The sequence below is a fragment of the Leptodactylus fuscus genome, chromosome 5 (genome assembly GCF_031893055.1).
Source record: "Leptodactylus fuscus isolate aLepFus1 chromosome 5, aLepFus1.hap2, whole genome shotgun sequence".
Classification (NCBI taxonomy): Eukaryota; Metazoa; Chordata; class Amphibia; order Anura; family Leptodactylidae; genus Leptodactylus; species Leptodactylus fuscus.
The window spans coordinates 119955993-119981718 of NC_134269.1; the positions used below are offsets into that span (position 1 = coordinate 119955993).

Sequence of the window (25726 nt, forward strand, 5' to 3'; positions counted from 1 at the left end):
ACACCGGTAGACCCCTTTGACTATAATAGGGTCCATCAGGTGTTTTTTAGGTGAAAAGTCTTTTGTGTAGGATTTTTGGCATTTTCTGTTGCAGATCTGAACCCAGCCTTAGTGGCCAGTGTCAGAACTACAGGATTTTTAGGAATATTTTAAAATATACATAAAAACATGGAAAAAATTTTAAAAAACAAAACCTTATTTTTTAAGAACATCACCAAAACATAGGCTTAACATAAAATTTGATAAAAAAAAATAGTTCTGGCAACACGTTCTCTTTAATGGATATAGACAGATTTTGTGTATTTGTTTTTCTGTTAGATTCAGAAGATGGACAGAAACATGCAATGGTGAGTGAACGTACTGAAGCCTTCACTACTGCCAGAAACCTACTAGCATCTGGAGCTGATGCCATTGAAAGAATTATGTCTTCATATAAAGAGGTATTTTCAATTATACTCCCTGTTCCTGTATGCATGTGAAGTCACCTTCCTGTAGACCATCAACCTCTCTGATGTTCCTTTATATTCAGGTCACAATTTTTAAATTGAGATACTACACCATGGGAACTATGAAAAAAACCCAAAGATTGATGATATAGTTCATCTCCAGGTCTGTCTGCAGGGTTGCATATTAAACTGCTATTGTCAGCAGTTTCGCAGAAATCTTGCAAACAGACAGTGCTTCCTGCACCACCATCTTCAGGTACAGAGAAGCTAGGACAACCAGCATGACATCAGGAAAGTTGGAGGGGTAATCTCCAATTAACTATAAGGCTCCGTTCCCACGGAGTAATGCGCCACGCATTCAGACACGTATACATGTGTCAGAGTGTGAGCACTCAAAACAGATCCTATTCATTTCAATGTGTGCCGGCTCACACGCGCTACACATTGAAATCAATGGGAGGCTTTTTAACCCATTGATTTCAATGTGTAGCGCGCATGAGCCGGCACACATTGAAGTGAATGGGATCTGTTTTGAGCGCTCACACTCTGACACGTGTTTGAATGCACGGCGCGTTACTCCGTGGGAACAGAGCCTTATGCTACAGTGGAGTGCCATTGACTGTAATGGAAACAGTGCAGCTGCAGGACATGAATTACACCAGGGAGAGGTAAGTATTAGAGATGAGCGAGTATATTCGATCGAATACCTCTGCCGCATAGCTCCCGATGCAAAAAGCGCCAGGGAAGGTGGGAGGGGTAGTAAAAATTTGATGGAATTATTTTTGCATCAGGAGCTATGCGGCGGAGGTATTCAATCGAATATACTCGCTCATCTCTAGTGAGTATTATTACATGTTTGTTGTTTTCATCTACTTTGTGCAAATCCTTGATTTTTCATAGTCCTGAAAGTTAAACCTAAATAACCGTGTCATAACTTAGTTGTCCAGCCCCAAAAGGATTTTTTCATACTGATGACCTATCCACAGGTAATTTGTATTTGACCCAGCTTTCATGGGACCATGAAAGGCTTAATTATCAAGTCAAGATACGATTAAAGACCAAGGAGTATTTGTTTAGATAGGTATATTTAGTAATCAGCAGTCCCTATTACAGCAGTAATTCATAAATTACTCACTTTCCTGAGACCTTGAAAGGCAAATCTGACATGGTATGACACTATTATAGTGAAAAGAGGAAGGTTTATTTAGATAGATTTTGAGTAAGCAAGACCTCCACTGATCAGATATTGATGACCTATCCTAAGTAGACCTCTTTAACTTGGGAAACAGAGTGATAGATGGGAGCACTACATCTGGCTATTGTTTTTCTTTAAAGGGGTTGTCCAAAAATGGACACAAAAATAATTTCGTTAAATCGTCCGGGGATGGGGAAAAAAAATAAAAACACTGGTGCCTTCCAGCACGATTCGGTCCTCTCGGTCCGTGGTTGTCTTTTGGCAGTCCACGTCGCATGTGACATGACTACCTGTGATGTCCCGGGGTCTCTTCCTGAGGGCAATCAGTGGCTGCAGCAGAAGGGATTCAGGATGTCACAGGTGGCCAGCAGTTTCACTTTGAGAAGACATCAGAGCAGCAGGACTAGAACGTGCTGTGAGGCGAGTATGAGTTTGTTTTTTACCTACCCTGGCCTATTTTAAAATTATAGTTTTAGTTTTAAAATGATATTTTTAGCCCGGACAACCTCTTTAAATACACTAAGGAAAAATATTTTTTTTGTTAGTTAAATACACTACCAATTAAATTGATATATTATTATTATTATTATTATAATTAATAATAAACTTTGCGCTGTTTTATTTACTGATGTTTTGCAGAATTAGTAGGAAATAAAACCAGTATTTCTTTTATTTTTTAGGTCACAGAACTAGCAGGTTATACCGCTAGGGTATATAACATGTTTTCAGTCTTTAATGAAGTAAAAAATGGAATTTACAAAAAATCATCAATTCAAGAAACGCAGAGCCAAATAAAAAAGACTGGACTACACATAGATGGACCACTAGAAATCAAAGGTATTTCTTTTTTAAGGTTGTTTCCATTTATCTTTAAGTTTTTGCAGCATTTTTCTTTCTCTAAACATGTAGGGAAAACATTTGCAATTCTGCAGGTAAAATTAACATGCTGTGTTTTTGAAATGGCAGCTTTTCCGCTGCTTTTATTTACCGTGCAGATGAGATTAAACAAAATCTCTTTCACTGGGCTGGTACTGTAAAACCCAGGTTTTTCTTCAGCTGTATTTCTGCAGGAGCCAAAAATTCTGCTTTTCCTCAATGAGAGTGCATAGCTTTAGGGGTAAGTTCACATGGGTTTTTTTTGGTCCAGATTTCGAGGCGGAAACTGCATCAGAATCCGTTCAAAAAAACACCTATCCGTGGCTGAATGCTGCTGCAGTACATACAGTGCATCGGCATCCAGTTGCGGCATTCTGCTCTGGACTAGGCCGGAATGAATGGAACTAGTCATGAGGGAGTGTCACGAGGCTGTCGCCTAAAGAAAGGTGAAGTTGCTTCTTTTTTCCGCGAGTGGGAACAAACCATTCGCAGAAAAAGGAACCCATTGGATTCAATGGGAGGTGTTTTTTTTTAGCCAGATTTTGACGCGGCTGTGCTGTAAAAGCACACAGATCCCCTAGACTATAATGGGAACTGTGTGCTTGCTGCCTGCACGAATCATGCGGACAGGAAAGTAGATTGGGAACTACTTTCCTGTCCACAAGATCTCTGCGGATATCTGGCAGCAAGCACACGAACCCCATTATAGTCCGTGTTGGTTGGTTGGTCATACCTAAACCTGCAACAGTCTGTCCCATATAGCCAACCACCAACTAAACTGAGTCAGAACCAGAATCTGTTGGATTTTTTCTGCCGTCTGATGTTATCAGTTAAAGTGGGATATGCTGACTGACCTGTGGGAAATTGTTTAGTGGACTTGTATTTATACTACTACCACATAACCACAAAGTGTCCATCATTTCTTACTTTCAGCACTTTATTAGCATTGAACCTTCAACTGTTAATTTTCCAAGTTTCTGCGGTAGTTGAATGCTCCTTGGAAGGTTCGTGGTTGTTCGTGTGTTTGGGACAGTTGGTCGCAAAATCAGTTAACCACAGTTCATTTCAGATGAGCAATGGCAATCTAAAATCTAATGTGTAAGGCCAGCTTAATGCTATGTTCACATTGGCACCTGGCTTCCATCATTCCGCTCTGTTATAGAAGCACAACAGTGGATATAGCAGAACGCTAGACTTTTAAAGTGATGGACATGAACAAGGTCCAAAAAGATTCCATTGTCCATAATGGAGTCTATTGAACTTCTATTCCAGTGTCCAGTGTTTTGTTGGATTCTGCAACTGAGTCTCCTAATGGAGCATCCAAAGCAAATGTGAACTTAGCCTAACTTATTAGTGAACATTCTCTTTCTGTGTCTTTATCGCCTTTTAATGAAGCGTGACCTTGCAAAAGTTGGACCCCTGACCTGTCACATGTGATTATGAAAGTTTGCTTCATGCCAAAAAATGTATGTGCCAACAACAAGTACTTCATTTTCTTTTGTATGTTCCATTTATCATGAGATCATCTGATATATTTGTTTGTTACTAAGGCATAATAAGTGATTTACATAATAGTTTTATTCTCTCAATAGCTCCATAAGCTTGGAGTGTTAGTAAAGCACCCTTAAACCACTAAACTCTGTCCTAGAATTCTTAGAATAATATGTTTATATTGCCAATGCTGATGAAATAGGCTGATTCTTTAGTAGGTCAGGGATACAATCTGCTGCAATACCATTATGGCAAAAATTAACAACATTTTCTGTTTTATCAATTCATTATGAGTTTCTACAGATTCTTTTTCCCTACCATCTGCCTAATCCTGACTATTTGGGCTTTCAACTCTTAACAATGCATAAATGTTTTAATATTTCCCTCTAAAATGTTTTGTAACAGGCAGAGTTATTGATGTGGAGCACGGGATCATCTGTGAGAATGTCCCAATTATTACCCCAAATGGAGATATTGTAGTTTCTAAGCTAAATATAAAAGTAAGTAAATTTACAAAGCAATGCATTATGTTGTCTTTATAATGTGTATTGTAGATTGATACACCGCATTTAATAGGAGTCTGTCAGCAGTAAGATTGTTATCAAACTAAATACAGTACCTTGTAGGGCTTCTTCTACACTTTACAAAGATGTAGTTTCTTAGGCTCCTTTCAGATCATGTTTTTTACATCCAATTAGCAAATCCGTTTAAGGGTCCATTCGCATGGATTTTTTGGCACTGATTTTTGATGCTGAATACGCGTCAGAATCCACGTGGAAAAAAGCTTCCCATTGACTTCAATGGGTTCCTTCCTTTTTCCTCTATCGGAAAAAGGAACCCATTGAAGTCAATGGGAGACTTTTTTCCACGTCGATATTGACGCAGATTCAGTGTCAAAATCAGTGAGATTCTATGATTTGGCCCAGGACAAGTGTGTACATGGAGAACAGGAGGAGTCCTAGGACAGAGCCTTGGGGGACACCTACAGGGAGAGGGCGTGGTGAGGAGGTGGTGTGCGAGTGGGAGACGCTGAATGTGCGGTTGGTGAGGTATGACGAGATCCAGGAAAGGGCCAGGTCTGAGATACCAAGGGATGAGAGAATTTCTAACAATAGGGAATGGTCGACTGTGTCAAAGGCAGAGGAGAGGTCAAGGAGGAGGAGGACAGAGTAATGACGCTTGGCTTTGGCAGTTAGAAGGTCATTAGTGACTTTGGTTAGGGCAGTTTCAGTGGAGTTGCGGGGTCTGAAGCCTGACTGAAGTCTGTCAAAGAGCAGGTTGGACGAGATAGGAGGAGATTTCTGAGTGGACGTGTTGCTCAAGCAGTTTTGCGGCGTACGTGTGCAGGCTCACAGCTCCACAATGAAGGGGGCTAGAGAGATAATTCAAAGTGCCCCAGAGTCTGTGCAGCTGCGCCTGTAACATGGTGCAGAAAACTGCACAGGCCTGGGGTGGTGAAAGGTCCTCTTTAAATGTGAGAAGTGCCTCTTTGTAACTGAGGAAGTCTTCCTGGGAGTGGCTTTTCTTCCAGAGGCGTTCTGCAACCTGCGAGACACGTCTCAATAAACTCCCATTTAATTTTTTGGAGTTTGTTGAACATTTTTGGAATATATTTAAAGAAGTTTTCTGGGCAAAAAACTTTTTTTTTAAAAGGTATTTTAGTGCTATCAATGGGTTAATAAGTTCACCAAAATAGTTTTAGCAGTGTTTTGAGTGATTTCTGAGTTTCTCCTGACATGTCCTGCATTTGTCCACATAGGTAGCCTCCTGCTGTCTTAGCCTCAGATCCCTCTCTCACTCCCTCCCTCTCTCAGACCTCCTCCCTGTTTCCCTAGCTACCCTGCAGACTACTAACCCTACCTATCTAACTAATGCAGTCCCCCACCACTTCTTGCGCATGCGTGGTAGGCAAGATCCTTCAGATTTTCACTTCTGTCAGCGATTGCACAATAGAGCTAGAATCACTGGCTCTATCACTGGAAGGAAGTGATGCTTTGTGCCCAGAAGACTGAAGACAAGTAAGTATGATGGGGTCGGGATGGGTGGGGAGGATCGTATTGATGACATTCACGTTTTTGTAAACGAGGAAACAGATTCTCACCGGATTATCAAAAAGTGCGCCCTGGAGATCTAGATAATTATACATTTTTATTTAAAAAAAACTATGTAAAATAACAGGTTAGGTGGGGAAGGGGGTTTAGTTTAGGGTTTAATTTATATTTTATCCCTGACAACCCCTTTAATTAACCTATCTATCTCCCTTGTAACAGAAAATTGATTCTATAGTTCTCCCTAGCATCCTCCTAACTTCCACAGAAAATCTGTACACATTTGTATTGCCAGTATGCAAAGCTGAAATGTTTATAGGCTTACACCACCTATAAAATGGTTCTGGTTTCACTTGAAAGCTGAAATTCTCAGGTTTTATGTATGTTTCATTCTGGTTGTGAGTGGGGGCTCTAGTTTATTGGTTCACATTATTATATTGTTACAGGTGCACATCTAATGTAAAATTGAAACTCTTATATTAAGACTCAATTTTGAAATGATTTAAATTGGCTAAAAAGAAACATTTTTTTAATTTTAAGAAAGGGTGTTTGTGCTGTGTAATCGAAAATCAATAGATTATTTTTAACTAAATTCTGAAAATCTTGCAATTTCTGTCATTTGCACACCATGTATTATATGGATAGCATTGCAGATAAAATAGTAATTAGTGCAATGTTAATTATCAGAAAAGTACTATAATTGTGTCTAATTGCATATGGTTACCATGTAATTATTACACCCACTGATTTTGGAAACAGAATGTTCCAGAGATGTGTTACATGTATACATTTGCATGAGTTCTCTCAACTGAACTAATACGTTGGCAATTAGAGTTAACATTTATAATTCAATAACTTAATTATATGTCTTTGGCCAAGATGTATAGGATTTGGCCCCTTGTCTAAGCCTTTATAATAGAAAAAGGCTGGATTAAAATGGTATAACGTAGCAGAACTAAGGAAAAGAAAAGAAAAAATGTTCACAGCAAGCAAGATGTCATTCATTTATGTTTAAAAAGCTTGAGATAGAACCTTAATAACTGTACAGAAAAAAGTACCTGTAAACATATAAGAATAACACCTCAAAGAACATCCTACACTCCAGTCCAGAGAGGTTTGATGTCGTTATCTAATGCCTTGCTGGTAACCATTTATTGTTGCTTGTACCAGTTGTATGTATAGGCTTTTATAAATACATGCTATACCATTGCCCAAGTTTTCCCCTATATTAGGAAGAGAGAGGGATTTTGGAATAGTAATTACCGCTAGATACATATAGAGAGGCGTTTTTAAAAACGTTCCAAGTTCATGCGCATGCTCGTACTGCTATATCACCGCTGTATTTATGCAGAATGGCGGTTTGGAAAATGTTCTAAGACCTTGCATGAATGATACGCGCTGTACGAGTATAGGCATCACCGGCAGGGAATGAGGAGAACGGAGAGGCTTTCCCTCAGTATTGGCGGGCCATTCGATAGGAGAATGTTACGGAGGTTTGGCTATGGACGGAGCATGCATCTGTTAGTGGGTCTATGTGGCTGACTCCATGCCCCCCTCCGCTCCTACAGTGGAGAGGGCGGCGAGTACTAGCGTCATGAGAGGTGTGGGTGTATTTTAAATTGGCGATTTAAAGGCCTGGCCTGAGATAGGAAGGCGGAGCAAGGATCCATTTAAGGGCTAGTTCACACATAAATTACGTGTGGCTTAATTTGGTCCGGAAAGGAAGCAGTTTTTGGACCTTGACACGTTTTTTGGAGCGTTTTCTGGAGCAGTTTTTGGTAAAAACTGCTTCAGAAAATGCCAGGCGGCTTTCTCCTCCCCTAAAGTGAATGGACCGCAAAAAAAGCATTGTGTTTTTTGGTCATGTCACTAGCGGTCTCCATAGACCATCATTGTATGGAGGCAAATATTGAGGCAAAATCCGCTGTCAAAATCCACCTCATTGCTCCCGTGTGAACGAGCCCTAAGTTTGTGGCCGTGCATTTATTCACGGCCGCAAACTAGCGCGGCGCATACGATCCCCGCTCCCATTGAACTCAATGGGAGCGTGTACGGCACGCAAAAGGTCACGCGGCGTTCACGTGCCAAATCTCGCGGCACGTTACACCGTGTGAACGAGCCCTAAGGGTTTCAAAAAGAGAATAAAGTCAGTTGGCTCACCATCTCACTGGAACGAACTTCAAAGTTGCACGACCTGTGCTCCGGACCTCTTGGAGCAATATATAACCGTTTCTATAGCCAGAGAGAAAGGTCCGCACTCCTTGTGTTCTTTGTATAAAAATTAACTTTTAATACATTAATTTAAAAAATAGACAGAAAAACTAACAAAATGTGGAAAAGTACTTTTTGCTAAGACAGCAAGTGATAGTGCAGCTCTATAATACCATATGTAGAAACTTGTTGTTTGGGGTATAAGTTCACCCGGTGTTTTTTCAAAGCTTACCTGTCTTGTTCCCTGCCTAAGTGCAATGTTTTAGTTCACAACACACTCATTATATGGCGTCCCAGCGAGCTGCTGAGATGCTGAAACAATCACAGACACGGTGCAAGGAACAAGTTCAGCGGCAGGCCAGCTTGAGAGCTCCCGAAACGTCAGAGTAAGCGGATCATCAACACCAACAACACGCTCATTATATGGCGTCTCAGCGAGTTGCTGAGATGCCGGAACAATCACGGGCACAGCATGAGGAACGAGTTCAGCGGCAGGTAAGCTTGACAGCTGCCGAAACACCAGAGCAGGTGGATCATCGATGCCAACAACTCGCTCATTATATGATGTTCCATCCAGCTGCTGAGATGATGGAACAATCACAGACTCGGAGTGAGGAACAAGTTCAGCAGCAGGACGGCTTGAGAACTGCTAAAAACGCCAGAGAAGGCGAAACATCGACGGCAGCAATTTGCTGAATATAGGCGGATCATTGATGCCAACAACACGCAGACGAAGTCGCGGGCAGAGGCTAGTAAAGTCCTATATTATCCTACCACAGCTTCTAAGTGAAGCTCTCTAGTTACAAACAGCATAGTAACTAGCCACCAGCAGTCTCTGAGACAGCAGAGAATTTGAGATAATGTCTGCAGAAGGAATAGAATGTAAGCTCTTGTGACTAGGACCCTCACTCCTACTATTTGACATATTAATTCCTTTCTTACATTGCCTGTTCATGTGTCCTCTGATTTGTAATATATATATATATATATATATATATATATATATATATATATATATATATCTCCTACTAAAGTTTGTGGGTTTGTGTGTTTGGATGTTTGTTCCTCAATCACGCTGAGACGGCTCCAGGGATTCGGCTCAAATTTGGCACATACATACCTTGGAACCTGGAATGACAGATAGGCTACTTAGTCTGGCGGTACATGCCCACAACACGCGACCACTAGCCCCGAAGTCGCCGTCCGGCAAAGGTACCGGAGCCGAGAAGACATCATCCGCTCTACTTCAGCCACTTTCTGATAGGGCCGCGGGATTGCGTGGGCAGCGCTACAAACGGAGGGCACACTGGAGACCAGGGCGCCTACTCAAAACTCCTGAGCGTCCACGCCATGCGCTTGCCAGACACAGTCTCCGCCGGTCGCGACATCCTTCTCTCATCCCCCACGGCCGGCATGCCTCTGCCGTCAAGCTACGTGTGCAGCGGTCCCTGCAGTGATGTTCACGCAGCTATGTCCAGCAGCCCTTACACCTCACACGGCCAGAGTGAGAAGAGGATTGCGGGGGGGAGGTGTTAAGGTCCCGGGTAGTGGGAGAAAAAGGGGTCGCGGGTTCGGGTGGGGGCACGGATTGGGGGGAAGAAGAATGGTGCCTGTCGTCCCGCAGTGGGGGGGAAGGCAGAATCAGGGGCCATGGGTGGGGAGGAAACAGGGGGGCCAGGGGGAGCCGCGGTAAAGAGAGGCAGTGGGACGCAAGGTGGGGGGCTGGGGGACCATGGGCGCAATGGTGATGGAGGGGCCCACTGTGCCGGCAAGGGGAGGGGCCGCGCTGCAGGTCGGTCGCGCTGCAAGTGAATCCCGCAGAGGGTGAGGGGGCCGCGAACGAAGTCGTGGGTAATATATATATATATATATATATATATATATATATATATATATATATACATATACACACTCACCGGCCACTTTATTAGGTACACCATGCTAGTAACGGGTTGGACCCCCTTTTGCCTTCAGAACTGCCTCAATTCTTCGTGGCATAGATTCAACAAGGTGCTGGAAGCATTCCTCAGAGATTTTGGTCCATATTGACATGATGGCATCACACAGTTGCCGCAGATTTGTCGGCTGCACATCCATGATGCGAATCTCCCGTTCCACCACATCCCAAAGATGCTCTATTGGATTGAGATCTGGTGACTGTGGAGGCCATTGGAGTACAGTGAACTCATTGTCATGTTCAAGAAACCAGTCTGAGATGATTCCAGCTTTATGACATGGCGCATTATCCTGCTGAAAGTAGCCATCAGATGTTGGGTACATTGTGGTCATAAAGGGATGGACATGGTCAGCAACAATACTCAGGTAGGCTTTGGTGTTGCAACGATGCTCAATTGGTACCAAGGGGCCCAAAGAGTGCCAAGAAAATATTCCCCACACCATGACACCACCACCACCAGCCTGAACCACCAGCCTGAACCTGCCTGAACAAGGCAGGATGGATCCATGCTTTCATGTTGTTGACGCCAAATTCTGACCCTACCATCCGAATGTCGCAGCAGAAATCGAGACTCATCAGACCAGGCAACGTTTTTCCAATCTTCAATTGTCCAATTTCGATGAGCTTGTGCAAATTGTAGCCTCAGTTTCCTGTTCTTAGCTGAAAGGAGTGGCACCCGGTGTGGTCTTCTGCTGCTGTAGCCCATCTGCCTCAAAGTTCGACGTACTGTGCGTTCAGAGATGCTCTTCTGGCTACCTTGGTTGTAACGGGTGGCTATTTGAGTCACTGTTGCCTTTCTATCAGCTTGAACCAGTCTGGCCATTCTCCTCTGACCTCTGGCATCAACAACGCATTTCCGCCCACAGAACTGCCGCTCACTGGATGTTTTTTCTTTTTCGGACCATTCTCTGTAAACCCTAGAGATGGTTGTGCGTGAAAATCCCAGTAGATCAGCAGTTTCTGAAATACTCAGACCAGCCCTTCTGGCACCAACAACCATGCCACGTTCAAAGGCACTCAAATCACCTTACTTCCCCATACTGATGCTCGGTTTGAACTGCAGGAGATTGTCTTGACCATGTCTACATGCCTAAATGCACTGAGTTGCCGCCATGTGATTGGCTGATTAGAAATTAAGTGTTAACGAGCAGTTGGACAGGTGTACCTAATAAAGTGGCTGGTGAGTGTGTATATATATATATATATATATATATATATATATATATTGTAAGCGGATGGCTGGTCAGGTAATGGAGGGGTTGTACATTATGTTATTATTTCTCATGTACACAAACTGTCCTCTTGATTTATGTAGTGTGTTGGAAAGCCAGGTATGTTTTCATTACAAAATTGTGGTTGTTCCCAGATTCATAGACCATTAAGTATTTGCCTTTTTCTTTAGGTAAAGGAAGGAATGCATCTCCTTATCACTGGCCCCAACGGCTGCGGTAAAAGTTCTCTGTTTAGAATCCTAGGTGGTTTGTGGCCAGTCTATGAAGGTGTTCTATATAAACCACCACCAGAAAAATTGTTCTATATCCCCCAAAGGTTTGTCTTATTTCAACTTTGCTAGTTTTGCTTTGCAATTTATGTTTAGTTCTGTGATAAAGAGGCATGGCATTATTGAAATTGTTAGAAATGAGATATGTTTCATTATCGCTATGGTGAAATTCCTTAAATCTAGCACCAGAGTTGTAGTTAAAGATTCACTGTGGGATAGACCAACACATCTGAATGGGCGCAGGTCTACCAATATTATCACTATACAGTGACTATAGACATTGGCTCTACCAGATCACCATGACCAGTTATTCCAGCTGCAACATGTCTCTGTAAACTTTTTTACACAAACATCTTTGCTTACTCACATTTCTGGGCACCCAAGTCACATTTTCCTCACCTACACAAAGTTGCCTTTCTGCTGCTACACACACTTATAAAATATATAATATACTAGCTGGTACCCGCGACTTCGTTTGCGGTGATTGTAGAAGTGGGTAAATACAGGTTCGGGTAAGGTTTTCGTAGTGTGTATAAGGTATGGGATATGAAATGTAACTTTGTATCTTGTTTTTGCTGTAATTCTGGGAATACGTGAGACTTTTGTGTTGAATGTAATTTGTATTTCAGCTGCTATACGGTGTTGTTATAAACTGTACATAGTGTCTTTGGGACAGAGGTATTTCAAGTTAATATACTTGGATATACGACATTGTATGATTTGTTATTTTCCGCCAGTACATGTAAGTTTTGGGCACAGGATACTCTCGAGCAAGCAACATAAAGTCTGGCCCTGTGCATGACAGTTTAGTAACTCCATGTGCCTCTTATTTATAGCAATTAACCCCATCATGTCCCTCACATTAACCCTTGTGTAAGAGTTACTGATATGTGAGAGACTTGGAGGTAATAATTAAGTATCTTCATTATTGAGGTCTTTTATTAGTACCTCCATGTCTCACATATTAGTAACCTTTATATGAGTCACACAGGGGTTAATATGAGGGACATGATGGGGTTTATTCCTATTAATGTGAGGCATATGGAGTTACTAACACTAAACTAATAACCCCAAATGCCTGACATTAATGAGAATAGTAATCCTATGTACCTGTGTGTTTTTCAGTTTCACTTTGCTAGCAGCTTCCTGTCCTCCTCGGGGAATGTTTGCAGGGTGCAGACGACAGGAGCTATCACTATAGCAGGCACAGACCTGAGTGATTAAGCTCCACCCCCTGAATTCAGAGCACTGTCAGCTTTCCAGCAGTATATAGAACTGCCTGTGCCCGATCTGATGAAAGGTCCTTTTTCAGGGTTACAGTGATGCAAAAGACTGGCCAAAACAATGATGTGTGAATGAGGCTTAAGGCCAGGGCCCCACGGACCAGAAACGCCGCGATTTGCCCGCACCGGAGACGCTGTGGAAAAAATCGCGGCGTTGTACAGTGCAGGCTTTGCAAATCACAGCATGTCATTTATATCTATGGAAACACTGGCGGCTTTCCCGTAGATATAATGTTAAGAGAAAGTCCACAGAGGAAAACTCTGTGAACTTTCTTTTAAAAGTGCTGCGGAAAGAACCGCGATGCGTTCACACAGCGGTTCTTCCTGCAGCGCTTTAGTGCTGCGGATACGGCCCGTGCGTGAGTCCTTAGCCTTAACCAGCATTCACTCATTTTACACCTTTTTGTGTAGAAAGGTGGAAAGATAAATTAGAGAATTGTAATGACATGTATGTAACCAAATATTTTTTTCAGGCCGTATATGTCAATAGGAACATTGAGGGATCAAGTAATTTATCCTGACTCAGTGGATGACATGCATGAAAAAGGATATGAAGATGAAGACCTTGAGCGAATTCTTGACATTGTACATCTGAATCAGATTGTACAAAGGGAAGGAGGTACATGTTATTTTTTTTTTCCATATGGTTAATGAGAATGCTTAATGTTACCATAAGAGTTCATGAAAGTCTTACCATTTAGATTTCAATATTGAACAACACTGGCACTTATAAGACTCTAGAGAATCTGTTTCTACACAAAGTTAGTTTTGTATTGTATTTTCAATAGAGATAGTTTGGCATTGTTGTCTACAAAATGATAGTAGCCAGATGTTACTTTGATGTTGCACTAAATTTGAAAAAAAAAGAGAAAACATTCACTCGAACCTCCACTGATCAGTCATTGCATCTCCATAGACAGTGGTTCCCAGAATAACTTGTTGATCTTCCAAGTGCATAACAAAGCATCAATTCAGAAACATCCAGCCCTAGCCTTTGTATAAAAACATACAAACTTTATTCTTCTTTGGCTAGGTTCACGCTATTGCTCGGTCTATGCTCGGGGATTCCGTTCCCCATTCCACTTTACTGCAGGCAGTACTTCTCTCAGTACATTTTTCTGCCCTTTTTGGGCGGAAATACAGCAGACTCCATTACAGTTTATGGGGTCTGCAGATTTCTGAGGGTAGCCACTTTTTTTAATCGGTTTAGGTTTCCGTTCGGGGGATCTGCTATTGTGAACCTTAATTCTTAAAAATGGAAAGTCAGAATAGAAACTGGTGAAGAATGCTATGAGAATGCTGGTTTTGTAATTTGTATTGAACTTTGATAGTTCTTTTTCAAAGCACATGTTCAAATAGAGTTCCCAGTGATAAAAAAAAAAAAAAAAAAAACACAAGGAAAGGAGTTCGGGGTTATGTAGTAGAGAAGATGAGAGAGGTGACTTGACTTGTGTCATATTAAAGAAGAGGTTCTCTTCTTTCATTTGACACTAAGGTTGCAGTGCTATATAAATTATTTCCAGAGATATTTATTTATATAGGGGTTGGTCACTTTCAGACCAATATTGAGACAGATGTTATTGTTTGCATAATAAAGATTTATATTTTCCCAAGTGTATAAAACTCAGTCCATGGTCATGTGATTTACGGTCCATGGTCATGTGATGAGCACACAGGTACACAGCTGATTACCAGGCAGATGTCTGATTACAGTGCTGTGACTATAACGAGCGAAACCTGTATGCTCATCACATGACCAGGGACCGCATATCACATGACCATTGTCAGAATTTATCCACTAGAAGTAACAGAATGAATGACAGCAAGCAGAGATGTAGGAAACAGTGAAGAATTGATACACAAAGTATGCTGGAAAATGGTATAACTTCTTATTACACAACAATAACATTTGTATGAGCCAACCACTTTAACACAGGGGAATACAGCTTAAGCTATTGATGCAAAACAGTCAGCAGATTCAGAATCTACAATATTTGGGTTGACTTGATGGGGATCATTTATTAAGATTGGTGTTCTGTACTCTAGTCTTAATGAAGTCCCTGATTAGCACCAACTGCATCTGAGTCAAAAGGCACCAGGATGGATATCTGTATATATTTTTGTCAAAGATACATTCAGGGTACAAAAAGTGTGAAATGGTGCATCCTTGGCACAAACAAGGGACGTACACCAAAAATGCATCACAACTATTCTCATCTATGCCAGGTTTCTGGTGTAGAGGGAATAGTAAATTCATCCCAATGAACATAAAATGTTTATGGGGAACAGTCAGCTCCATACTCAAGTGTTTTTTCCATCTTGCATGGAGAATTTCTTTGTTGCAAGTTCACCATTTTGTTTTGTCATGTCACAAGGATTGAGAGATGCATCTCTCCAGTGATTTAGGGGGAGGAGTTGTGTGGCCATTAGGTTCCCTTCTCCCCTGTTACCTGGCCCCGCCTATGTGGAGGTGGGTGCACCTTGTGTAAGGCTCCTGGTACACTGGTGAGGTCTGAGACCCTTCTCTTTTCAGAGGGCATGCGATAGATCGCATCCTTGTGCACTTTTTTCGTGTGCACATCCTCTCTTTTTTGGCACATGAGTAAAAGACAACAGGTTCTCGGGCCTTCAAAAATATGCTTAAAGGGCATTCCATCTCCTTTTTATTATTTAATAGTGCTGCTAAGGGGCCCATAAAAAAAATAAAAAAAATCTCTCCTCTACTCGGGCTTTCGTAATCAGTGGAGACAGGTCTCTTATTTTTTAAATATTTTTATTGGATTTTACACATCAGAACAGAATAACATAGTAGTGCAACATTTCATAGCATAGCATAGCACATCAGCTAACATATCATAGGAGCATGAGATAATGGAAGTACAATACATGAAAACAAAGAAAGATGAACAATCCAATAATTTTGGAGGTGTAGTGGATAAATAATGAAAAGAAGAAGCAGAAAGAGAAAAAGAAGAAGAGGAAGACATGTTAGTTTGGAGGGACCAGAAGGGGAGAGGGAAAGAGGAGCAGAAAAAGAATATATAAGCATAAAGATATAGCCTGGTGAAGAGGAGCAGAGGGAGGAAAAGGGGAGGGGAGCTGGACTCATATTTTCAGGTTTCTCCTTGGCGACCAGATCTTAAAGGAGCGGTTGTGAGTTCTGGTCTTCCAGCTGGACAGTTCCTCAAAGTGGGAAATCTGGTTCACTTTCTCAATCCATTCATCCTTGGTTGAGGGACCAGATTGCAGCTATCAAGACAGGTCTTATATACAGTCCTATGAAAAAGTTTGGGCACCCCTATTAATCTTAATCATTTTTAGTTTTAAATATTTTGGTGTTTGCAACAGCCATTTCAGTTTGATATATCTAATAACTGATGGACACAGTAATATTTCAGGATTGAAATGAGGTTTATTGTACTAACAGAAAATTTGCAATATGCATTAAAACCAAAATTTGACCGATGCAAAAGTATGGGCACCTCAACAGAAAAGTGACATTAATATTTAGTAGATCCTAAACATGATGCTGCAGCTCTTTGGAGGTGGTCTGTGGATTGTCCTTGACTGTTCTCACCATTCTTCTTCTCTGCCTTTCTGATATTTTTCTTGGCCTGCCACTTCTGGGCTTAACAAGAACTGTCCCTGTGGTCTTCCATTTCCTTACTATGTTCCTCACAGTGGAAACTGACAGGTTAAATCTCTGAGACAACTTTTTGTATCCTTCCCCTGAACAACTATGTTGATCAATCTTTGTTTTCAGATCATTTGAGAGCGGGCTGTCCATGCTCAGCGACCATCAAACTTAACTGAACTTGAATTGTTTTGTAAAGAGGAATGGTCCAAAATCCCTTCATCCAGGATCCAGGAACTGATTAAAAGCTACGGGAAACGACTAGAGGCTGTTATCTTTGCAAAAGGAGGATTTACTAAATATTAATATCACTTTTCTGTTGAGGTGCCCATACTTTTGCACCGGTCAAATTTTGGTTCAATGCATATTGCACATTTTCTGTTAGTACAATAAACCTCATTTCAATCCTGAAATATTACTGTGTCCATCAGTTATTAGATATATCAAACTGAAATGGCTGCTGCAAACACCAAAATATTTAGAACTAAAAATGATTAAGAATAATAGGGGTGCCCAAACTTTTTCATAGGACTGTATACAGATGTCCTGACTGACATCAACAGTGACATCTCATTTGTGCAAGGGGGCCCCTGCAGCCAATCACAGGCCTCAGAGGTGACCTCTTCACAAACCGCTCATCACACAGTCATGCGCCGTTTATGAAGAGGTGACTACTGAGGCCTGTGTGAATGGCTGTAGCAGTCATCTGGCACAAACAGCCCCGGGGACCTGTAAACTGAAGACTGGCCATGCTGCCACTGGAAATGGAGGACAGGGAAGAGGTTGGTAATAACTTTTTTATGTTTATGGCCCCCTTGCCAGTATCACTAAATAATAATGAAAAAATGAGTTAGAGCACCCCAACAGACTTAAAGGGATTGTCCCACAAATATTAATTTACTCTCTTTTCAAATGTTCCTCTGCTGTGCTATACTTGTCAAAGTGCCCTTGTGTTTGTTTGATTGCCTCTCAAAATATTGCCATATCCAGTGTGAAGAAGCCACTGCTAGTGTAATGATTTTTTGCCTGGCTCACGTATAATAGGATCTGGACAGAGTATGCATGACCACTGGTAGTATATTAGTAGTATACAATATTGGTTTTTGTAGCTGAATATTTGTAATTGTTATGTTTATGTATAGGCTGGGATGCTGTCTCAGACTGGAAAGATGTTTTGTCAGGAGGCGAAAAGCAAAGGATGGGTATGGCACGAATGTTCTATCACAAGTAAGAGTTATGTGTTGCTTTTAGCAGATTCATTGCAAGTAATACACATATTTTATGTTTGTTCAGTGAAAAAAACAGATTTTGTATCTTTAAAACTTTAAAAGGAATGTTTCACCAGAAAATAACCAATTTTTTTTTTTTTTAAATATTCTTTTAGAAAAAATTTTTAGATAATTTTTTAAATTCTCCATGTCACTATCTATATTTTTTAAAAAGGTACTCTACCCTGCAATTTTCATATTGGCCACTGACCCTAATAATAGATTGACAATTGCCAGTTCTTTAGGGGTTTTCTTTGCAGCAGTCACTTCATTTACATCACAGTCTAGCAGAGACAGTATTGCAATCCTGCAATCCTGTCCCAGTATCTTATTGTGCAGTATGATTCTGGGTACAGTACCATGGTCAACTATACTATTTTATCTATCAAAAGAACATTTATACCAGGAGTTTTACCAGCTGCCTTTTTGGTGTTTCTCAAAAGTGTGACAGTCTAGACCTAGCGCTATACTGGAATTGCTTTCCAGTGGTTGCCACTAATAAAATTGTAAGGAAACCCCTTAAATCCTTAGTACCTTCAATGTTTGCAAATTTCATAGATTATGAAATTGTGTCCTTTTACATAACATATATATATACCGTATTTTACGGACTATAAGGCGCACTGGACTATAAGCCGCATTGCCCATGAGCGCCTTATAGTCCGTCTCGGTTCATATATAAGGCGCAGCGGACTATAAGCCGTAGTCCAGTGCGCATTATATGTTATTGAAAGCGGCGGCAGGCAGACTTTGCCAGCGGCCGCTTAACCCCCCGCGTGCCAGCCGCTTCTATTGGAAGCGCTCGGCAGGCGAGGAGGGGCTCTATCAGCAAAATCATGCTGATAGAGCCCAACCGTAAAAGTTAGATTAAACTACCCCCCCCCCCCCCCCCCCCCGTTTTAAAATAAAAGCCTGAAACAGAATGTGAAACTTACCGAGCGGTGCAGGGTGGGCGGGCATTCAGGCCTCCTCTTCCTCCGATGTTCCGTCCTCCTCCTCCGCCGCTCGCTGATAATGGCCTGGGCGCATGCGCAGTAGCCGTAGTAGAAGCATTATGATATTGCGCATGCGCCCAGGCCATTAGTTCGCGAGCGCCGGAGGAAGTGGTCAGGACATCGGAGGAAGAGGAGGCCTGAATGCCCGCCCGCCCGCCCTGCACCGCTCGGTAAGTTTCACGTTCTGTTTCAGGCCGGCGTGACAGCAGGGCTGCCGGACACTTCCCATTCATTTCTATGGGAGCCGGCATGCGAGCGCTCCCCATAGAAATGAATGGACTGCTTTTTTCCATTCATTTCTATGGGGAGCGCTCGCATGCCGGCTCCCATAGAAATGAATGGGAAGTGTCCGGCAGCCCTGCTGTGAAGTGGGAAGTGTCTGTCCATTCATTTCTATGGGGAGCGCTCGCATGCCGGCTCCCATAGAAATGAATGGGAAGTGTCTGTCCATTCATTTCTATGGGGAGCGCTCGCATGCCGGCTCCCATAGAAATGAATGGGAAGTGTCCGGCAGCCCTGCTGTAACGCCAGCGTGTACGGCTGTGATACACGCCGGCGTTCCGTAGTGTGAATGCACCCTTACGGTGCCTTTTATGTATGTATGGAAGCGGCACGCAGACTTTGCCGCCGCTTCCATCCATATATAAGGCGCACCGGACTATAAGCCGCACTTACGATTTCTGAGGAAATCGTAGGTTTTTATGTGCGCCTTATAGTCCGGAAAATACGGTATATATATATATATATATATATATATATATATAATGAAATTATGCATCCTTTTACATAACATATATTACATATATATATATATATATATATATATATATATATTCAAAAAAGAGCAGCACCATCAGAAAATGAGATCTGGTCTGGGGTGCACGTATAACAGCTGAGTGGCAAAGAGAAAAGTGCAACATTTCAGTCCTCAAGCCTGGCTTGAGAAAGGTTCCTTGTGTACTGAAATGTTACACTTTGGACTAATAAAAATCCTCTTTTTGTATACATGGAATTGCTGATTATAATAATTATTGATATGTATTTGTAATATATGGTGATACAATGAGATATCTTAGAAAATCATGCATATGCCATCATTTTGCCATGTTTTTTTTACTTCAATACACTAGGCCACAATATGCATTGCTAGACGAGTGCACAAGTGCTGTGAGTATAGATGTGGAAGGCAAGATATTTCAAGCTGCAAAGGATGCTGGGATAAGCCTACTTTCCATAACGCATCGTCCATCTCTTTGGTAAGCCTTAGATTTTAGATAAAAGACATTTTCTTCTAGAAAACAAACTTATAGGGGTAGGCTTGGAACTTTCATGGCCTACTCTTAGCATAAGTCATAAGTATCTGATAGTGGGGATTGACAGCTAGCTCACCCCATCAGATATTTATGACCTATCCTAATGGTAGGGCATCAAAAAATTCCAGGCCAACTTCTTTATAAAAAAAACCAGGTACATATATTTAAAGTAGTTTCCCAAGACTATGATATTAATGGCCTATCCTAAGAGTAGGTCACTCATATGAAATATTTTCACCGGTCACATGACCATGCTGCAGCTCATTCCCATTCACACGGATGGGATTGAGCTTCAGTACAAGACACAGCCGCTATACAGTGCTTGGTATGCAGTAAAAATGCTACAGCGATCACGCGCCTCACAGCCTCTTCAAGCAACTGAATGTGGGGGTACCAGGTGTCGTGGTCTTGGAGTTTTTTTTCTGTCTTTTCATGTAATGGTTAATAGGATTTGTTTTGTAGATAAGTAATAATGTTGGAAATTAATCTGAAATCATGCTTTTAATATATCTGCACAGGAAATATCACACTCATCTGTTGCAGTTTGATGGAGAAGGTGGATGGCGGTTCGAGCAATTGGACACTGCCACGCGTTTATCGTTAAGTGAGGAAAAACAAAGACTTGAGTCTCAGCTTGCTGGAATACCAAAAATGCAGCAGAGGTTGAATGAACTGTGTAAAATCCTAGGAGAAGACTCAGTGCTTAAAACTGTATGTGAAGATGAGTAGCTATTTTAAGGTGTCCTGGTCCACTCTGTATTTTTTTACAAGAGTTTACACAGATTAAAAACCATGATGTATTTTGTTATGAATGTACTCTGTGCATGGGGTGAGATATTGGAATCAGGGTTGAAAGAATGAATGAATAAAAGAACAAATATTCAAACAGAACATTAAAAGGGATTCTATCACCAGAACCCAGCATATCAACCCAGCCCCATAGCAAGATAGGTTAGGGTCACCTGGATCAAATGGCAGGGCTCGGTTCTGATGACAGGCTCCTGTAGATATGCTTAAAAATAAGATGTGAAAATGTATCATACTTACAGAAACTAGGCTTTATTACATAGGCTCTTTTCAATTTTGAAACTGGTAAGCTGCAATTCTCAACACATTGTAATGCCCCGATTAGGGCATAGTTCGCGAATGTCGAGGTTGGTCCTTTACTTGCACTTACCTCTTGGTTAATGGCACCAGCAGGGCAATACAAAGTAAATAATAAGCATTGACATTGTACTAGAATCAAATGATTGCAGGGAATACCAGCAAGGAAATCTCCTAAGATTAGCTTCTGGGAAGGGTCAGAGAGAGGAGTTGTCCAAATTGGACACCAACATTAAACAATCTTTAAATCTTTAGACTGTGTAATGTGATTTTTGAAGAATACATATAGGAACAGTATTATCATAATAAGTATTCACCTTGGATTGACTGTATGATCTGGCTACATGCTTCAATTTTCCTTGTCAATCTTTCTGTTTTTTCTTCAAATACCCACAGATCACACACTCTGCCCTTCATATTGCTGAAAGAAGCAGTAGAAAATTTTCAAGTTAACTATTCTGTCTGCCTTTTTTTGTTGTTCTTTGAGTATTTATATACGGTATGTTTTGGTGACTCTAGAAGTATACATAAAGGTTACCTTATATGTAACTATGTTCCTCACAATAGTACATCTTACGTTAAACTGTACCTAAACTTGTAAAGCTTTTTTATTTCGCAAATCAATAGTGCAAGTGATAATAGTAAACTTTGTAACATATTTTTATTAAAGAAAAGTGCCAGTTTCTTCACGTATTTCCCTTCTTCTGTGTATGGATGTGTTCTGAGGAAGAAGTCTGATCTGCTTTATTACTTTTCTGACACATATTGTTTTTCTGCTTTTTCAATTTTTACTCCCCACAATCCATAAGCCATAATGTTTTTATTGTTCTGTTCTGTGGTATGAGGCTTATTTTTTACAGAACAAATTTCATAATGGTAGCATTTAATATTCCATAGGATATACTGGTATTCTGGAAAAAAATCAGAATGGAATGGAATTAGGAAAAGAAAATGCATTTTCGCCATTTTATGAGTTTTGCTTATATAGCATTCACTGTGCAGTCAGAATGGTATGATACCTAATCCAATACAATGTACAATACAATGTATGCAACACAGCTGAGACCTGGTGGCTGTGGCGCTAATGTTAGGAAGTCCCAACATCTGCCATATTATTATGTAGGCTGTTGGGTAGGGGTTATATAGCAGGCAATAGAAGTCTAAGCAGAGGAGAGGGAGAGGACAACTCCTGGATGCAGAGAGAAAAGAGGCCCCTCTACGCTAAACAGTGTGTTAGAGAATTGCCAGGACAACAATTCCCCAGTAGCTGCTGAACCCTGTAGGAAGGGGCACAAGAGACAGTGAGTCCTGGTCTGAAACCCCCCACTGTCCCTTCCTGCTTGCCGGTCCTATCCTAAGTGATAGGCGACAACTTGGAGACGATCCCTTCCTATAAACATGACACAAAAAACGCAGACAAGACAATAAAGGGAGGTCAGCTAGCCAGGGTTCGGTAACAGTCGAGGAAAGCAGTGTCAAAATCGATATCCAAAAGAGTAGTCAATAGGGAAAGCCAGAGGTCAAGAATCAGAATACACGAATAAACAGCAAGAGAAAAAGCCAGCACGCACAAAGCAATAGCAAACATCAATGTGAATGTGAGCCAAGAATAAATAGGGAGGAAGAACCCGCCCTGAACCTGATAGGAAGGCAGGCTGTCAATTACAGGGCAAAACAAAACTTAACTCTTAGAGGAGCAGAGGGAAATGAAGGTGAAGGAGACGGGTGTGATGGAAAATCAATTAACAAGGTGAAGGAATATGACAGTGTTCAGACAATGCAACCAAAAACTCTAAGCAAGTTATCAAACTGCACATGCCTCCTGCACCGCAACATGCAAGCAGAGGGTGGCGCAGAGACCAGAACAAGCAGAGATGTTACACAGTGACAGGAATCTCTCGCAACTGTGTATTGTGAGAGATTATATAAAATGGTCTTATGTCTCTCTGCCCTCTGTTTCCTTTGTCTTTCTTCCCTCCCCTCTCCGTAGACTTCACTGTAAATTTCTCTATCTGTGATGTTTACAGACCTCTCAGTGTATGAACAGGATCAGTGAATGCAGAGAGTGATAAGAGCAGAGATAAGGAGGAAAATAATGAAAGAAACAGTCAAAGTTTATTACTTTCACCTGCGCTATTGATTCATAACATTAAAAAGTACAGTCAAAAATAATAAAGTGAGGGGAATTTATCAAGACTGGCATTGCCTACAACAGTGTTAATCACCTCTTCGCTTGCATGACATGCCCCTAATTTAGCAAAACACACGTGTGTTTTAATAAACCAGGAAAATCCTGGGCCTGTCTGTGAACCAGAACTAACATCTACACCAGCAAATAGTTGGCATAGATTTCAGCAATAATTTACACAAGTGTTCTGACATAAATTATAGTAAATCTGCCAGGCTGTGGTAGTCTTGTCCAGCTCTGCCTACCAGTGGCTGATAAATGCAAAAGCCAAAATATTTCTACAAAATCAGTGTTCGCCAAAAATGTGCTTCTTTTTTATGACAGATACTAGTGTGATAACTTCCCCTAGTGTGCTTGCTTAGTGCAGGGCCACAAGAGGCAATTACAATCACCAAAGACATTGTTCATGCACTACATTCTCAGGTACTAAGGTGGCCATACCACAATGTTTCAGGTTTGCCTGGAGTTTTATATCAAAGTACTTTAGAGGTATTCCAAATTCAGGCAAAAACTAAACAAATGGGAGAATACTGTAAAATAATTAAAGAACCGTTACTTATTAAATCCCTCCATTTGATCAATGCCATTACTTAGATGCTCCCTGCTAATCTTTGCTTTGCTCCTTGCTGACCTTTGGTCTCAGCAGTATAGAACACAAGACCACAGAAGACAGTGACAAACAAAGATGGGTGGCTATTTAACAAGTAGTGGTTCTCGTGTTACATCTTACCATATCCACCTCTTATTCCTTTGAGACTATAGTTTATTCCTGAAAAATATTGTTTTGGATGAGAAATGCTATTTTTAACAATATAACTTAAGAATATAAAGCAGTTCTAGCCCCAGAAAGAGGATAAGTGGCAGAGCAGCATTCTCACACATATACCCTATTCTGTGTATAGGGGATAATAGTCATTAGTGAAACAACCCCCCTTTAAGTTTTAATCATTTTATGTTCCAGTTTAGGTCCTCTTTGCTATATAAATGTGCCTTATATACATTTGATCTATAACTATATATTATGTAGGGCTGGATGATTTTGCCTAAAAATAACATCTCAGTTCTATTCTAGTTTATGAGTGATTCACAGTATTACTCTTAATTTTTTGAATTGTCCTTAAAGAAATTAAAAAAACATTAACATGCTGACATAGTGAGAAGGAAGTGGATATATTTGATGCAAGCTTCCCCAAATATTTGCTATGGGACTTACAGAGGGAGGAGATAGCCCACACAGATATATATTAGATTCCTGAGGGGGCTATCATTGAGATCATGGTTCTGAGGAAAGTTGAGATTATTCTTCTCTGAAATGGTGAATTGATCAAATGAATTTGGTTTTTTTGCCCAGCCCTAATATTGTGTAAGAAATGCAGGACAGGGTATACAGTTGCTCAAAAATAACAGCTTAAAACGTTCTACAGACTACTAAAAGACTAAGCAGTGGAAAGTAGGAAATGTCATCACTATTTGTATAAGTTATATTTAAAAAATGTAATAAATTTTTACCCAAACAACTAATATCCACTGTATTAACTTAACTCAGGCTAAAGCTACATAGCGACTTGGCCAACACTCCCATCTTGCGACCAAAGATCGCTGCACTTGCAGTTCCCTCACTGCTGTAATTGAAGAGCGTCACTCTGTGACCCAAAACGTGTTGTAAATGTGACCTCTAGACACAAAAAAATTGAGCAGTGTTTGATTTGTTTGCAACTACAAGTTGCAGTTGCAATGTCCACTAGGTCGCAGTGTGACGCCATTCACTTACATTAGTATAGAAGTCGCAGACTGGAGTTGCAGCTGAAGTTGCCGCGTCGCTCTAATTTTGGGATACGTTTATGTAAATTGGAAATAAGTACAATATCACTGATTCATGCACTATTTTCACCCATTCTGGAACACACCTGTTGAGGTAACAAATTATTCAGGCCCTCTGCGTTTTTTTACCCAAACTAAAACTGCCAGAAAAAAGGTTCTGAAGGCTTTCATAAATGTTAGACATTAACAAGTTTTATTGCAAATAAATGAACATCATTCAATTGACAAATATACTCAAAATTATTTAATTGAGAAGAGGAAATACCTGTGACCAATACACCCCTCCACTGTGTTCAGTACCCAAGACACAACGGGCACATGCACAATGGAAGGTATAGATTATTTTAACTTTTTTTTGCCATTTTCTTTTGTTTTTAAAACAAAATCAAACTAAG

At 40.9% G+C, this 25726-nt stretch overlaps 1 protein-coding gene across 1 annotated transcript in view; it reads left to right on the forward strand.

Moving 5' to 3' along the window:
* Positions 1–21828, forward strand: part of ABCD2 (ATP binding cassette subfamily D member 2) — a 36427-nt gene extending 14599 nt beyond the window's left edge. Inside the window, exons 3-10 of the mRNA XM_075274150.1 lie at positions 319–440; positions 2322–2478; positions 4414–4508; positions 11627–11772; positions 13482–13627; positions 17785–17869; positions 20036–20161; positions 20737–21828. Coding sequence (XP_075130251.1) covers positions 319–440; positions 2322–2478; positions 4414–4508; positions 11627–11772; positions 13482–13627; positions 17785–17869; positions 20036–20161; positions 20737–20947 — 1088 coding nt within the window. The 3' untranslated portion in view covers positions 20948–21828. The remainder of the gene's footprint in view (positions 1–318; positions 441–2321; positions 2479–4413; positions 4509–11626; positions 11773–13481; positions 13628–17784; positions 17870–20035; positions 20162–20736) is intronic.
* Positions 21829–25726: the final 3898 nt, after the last annotated feature.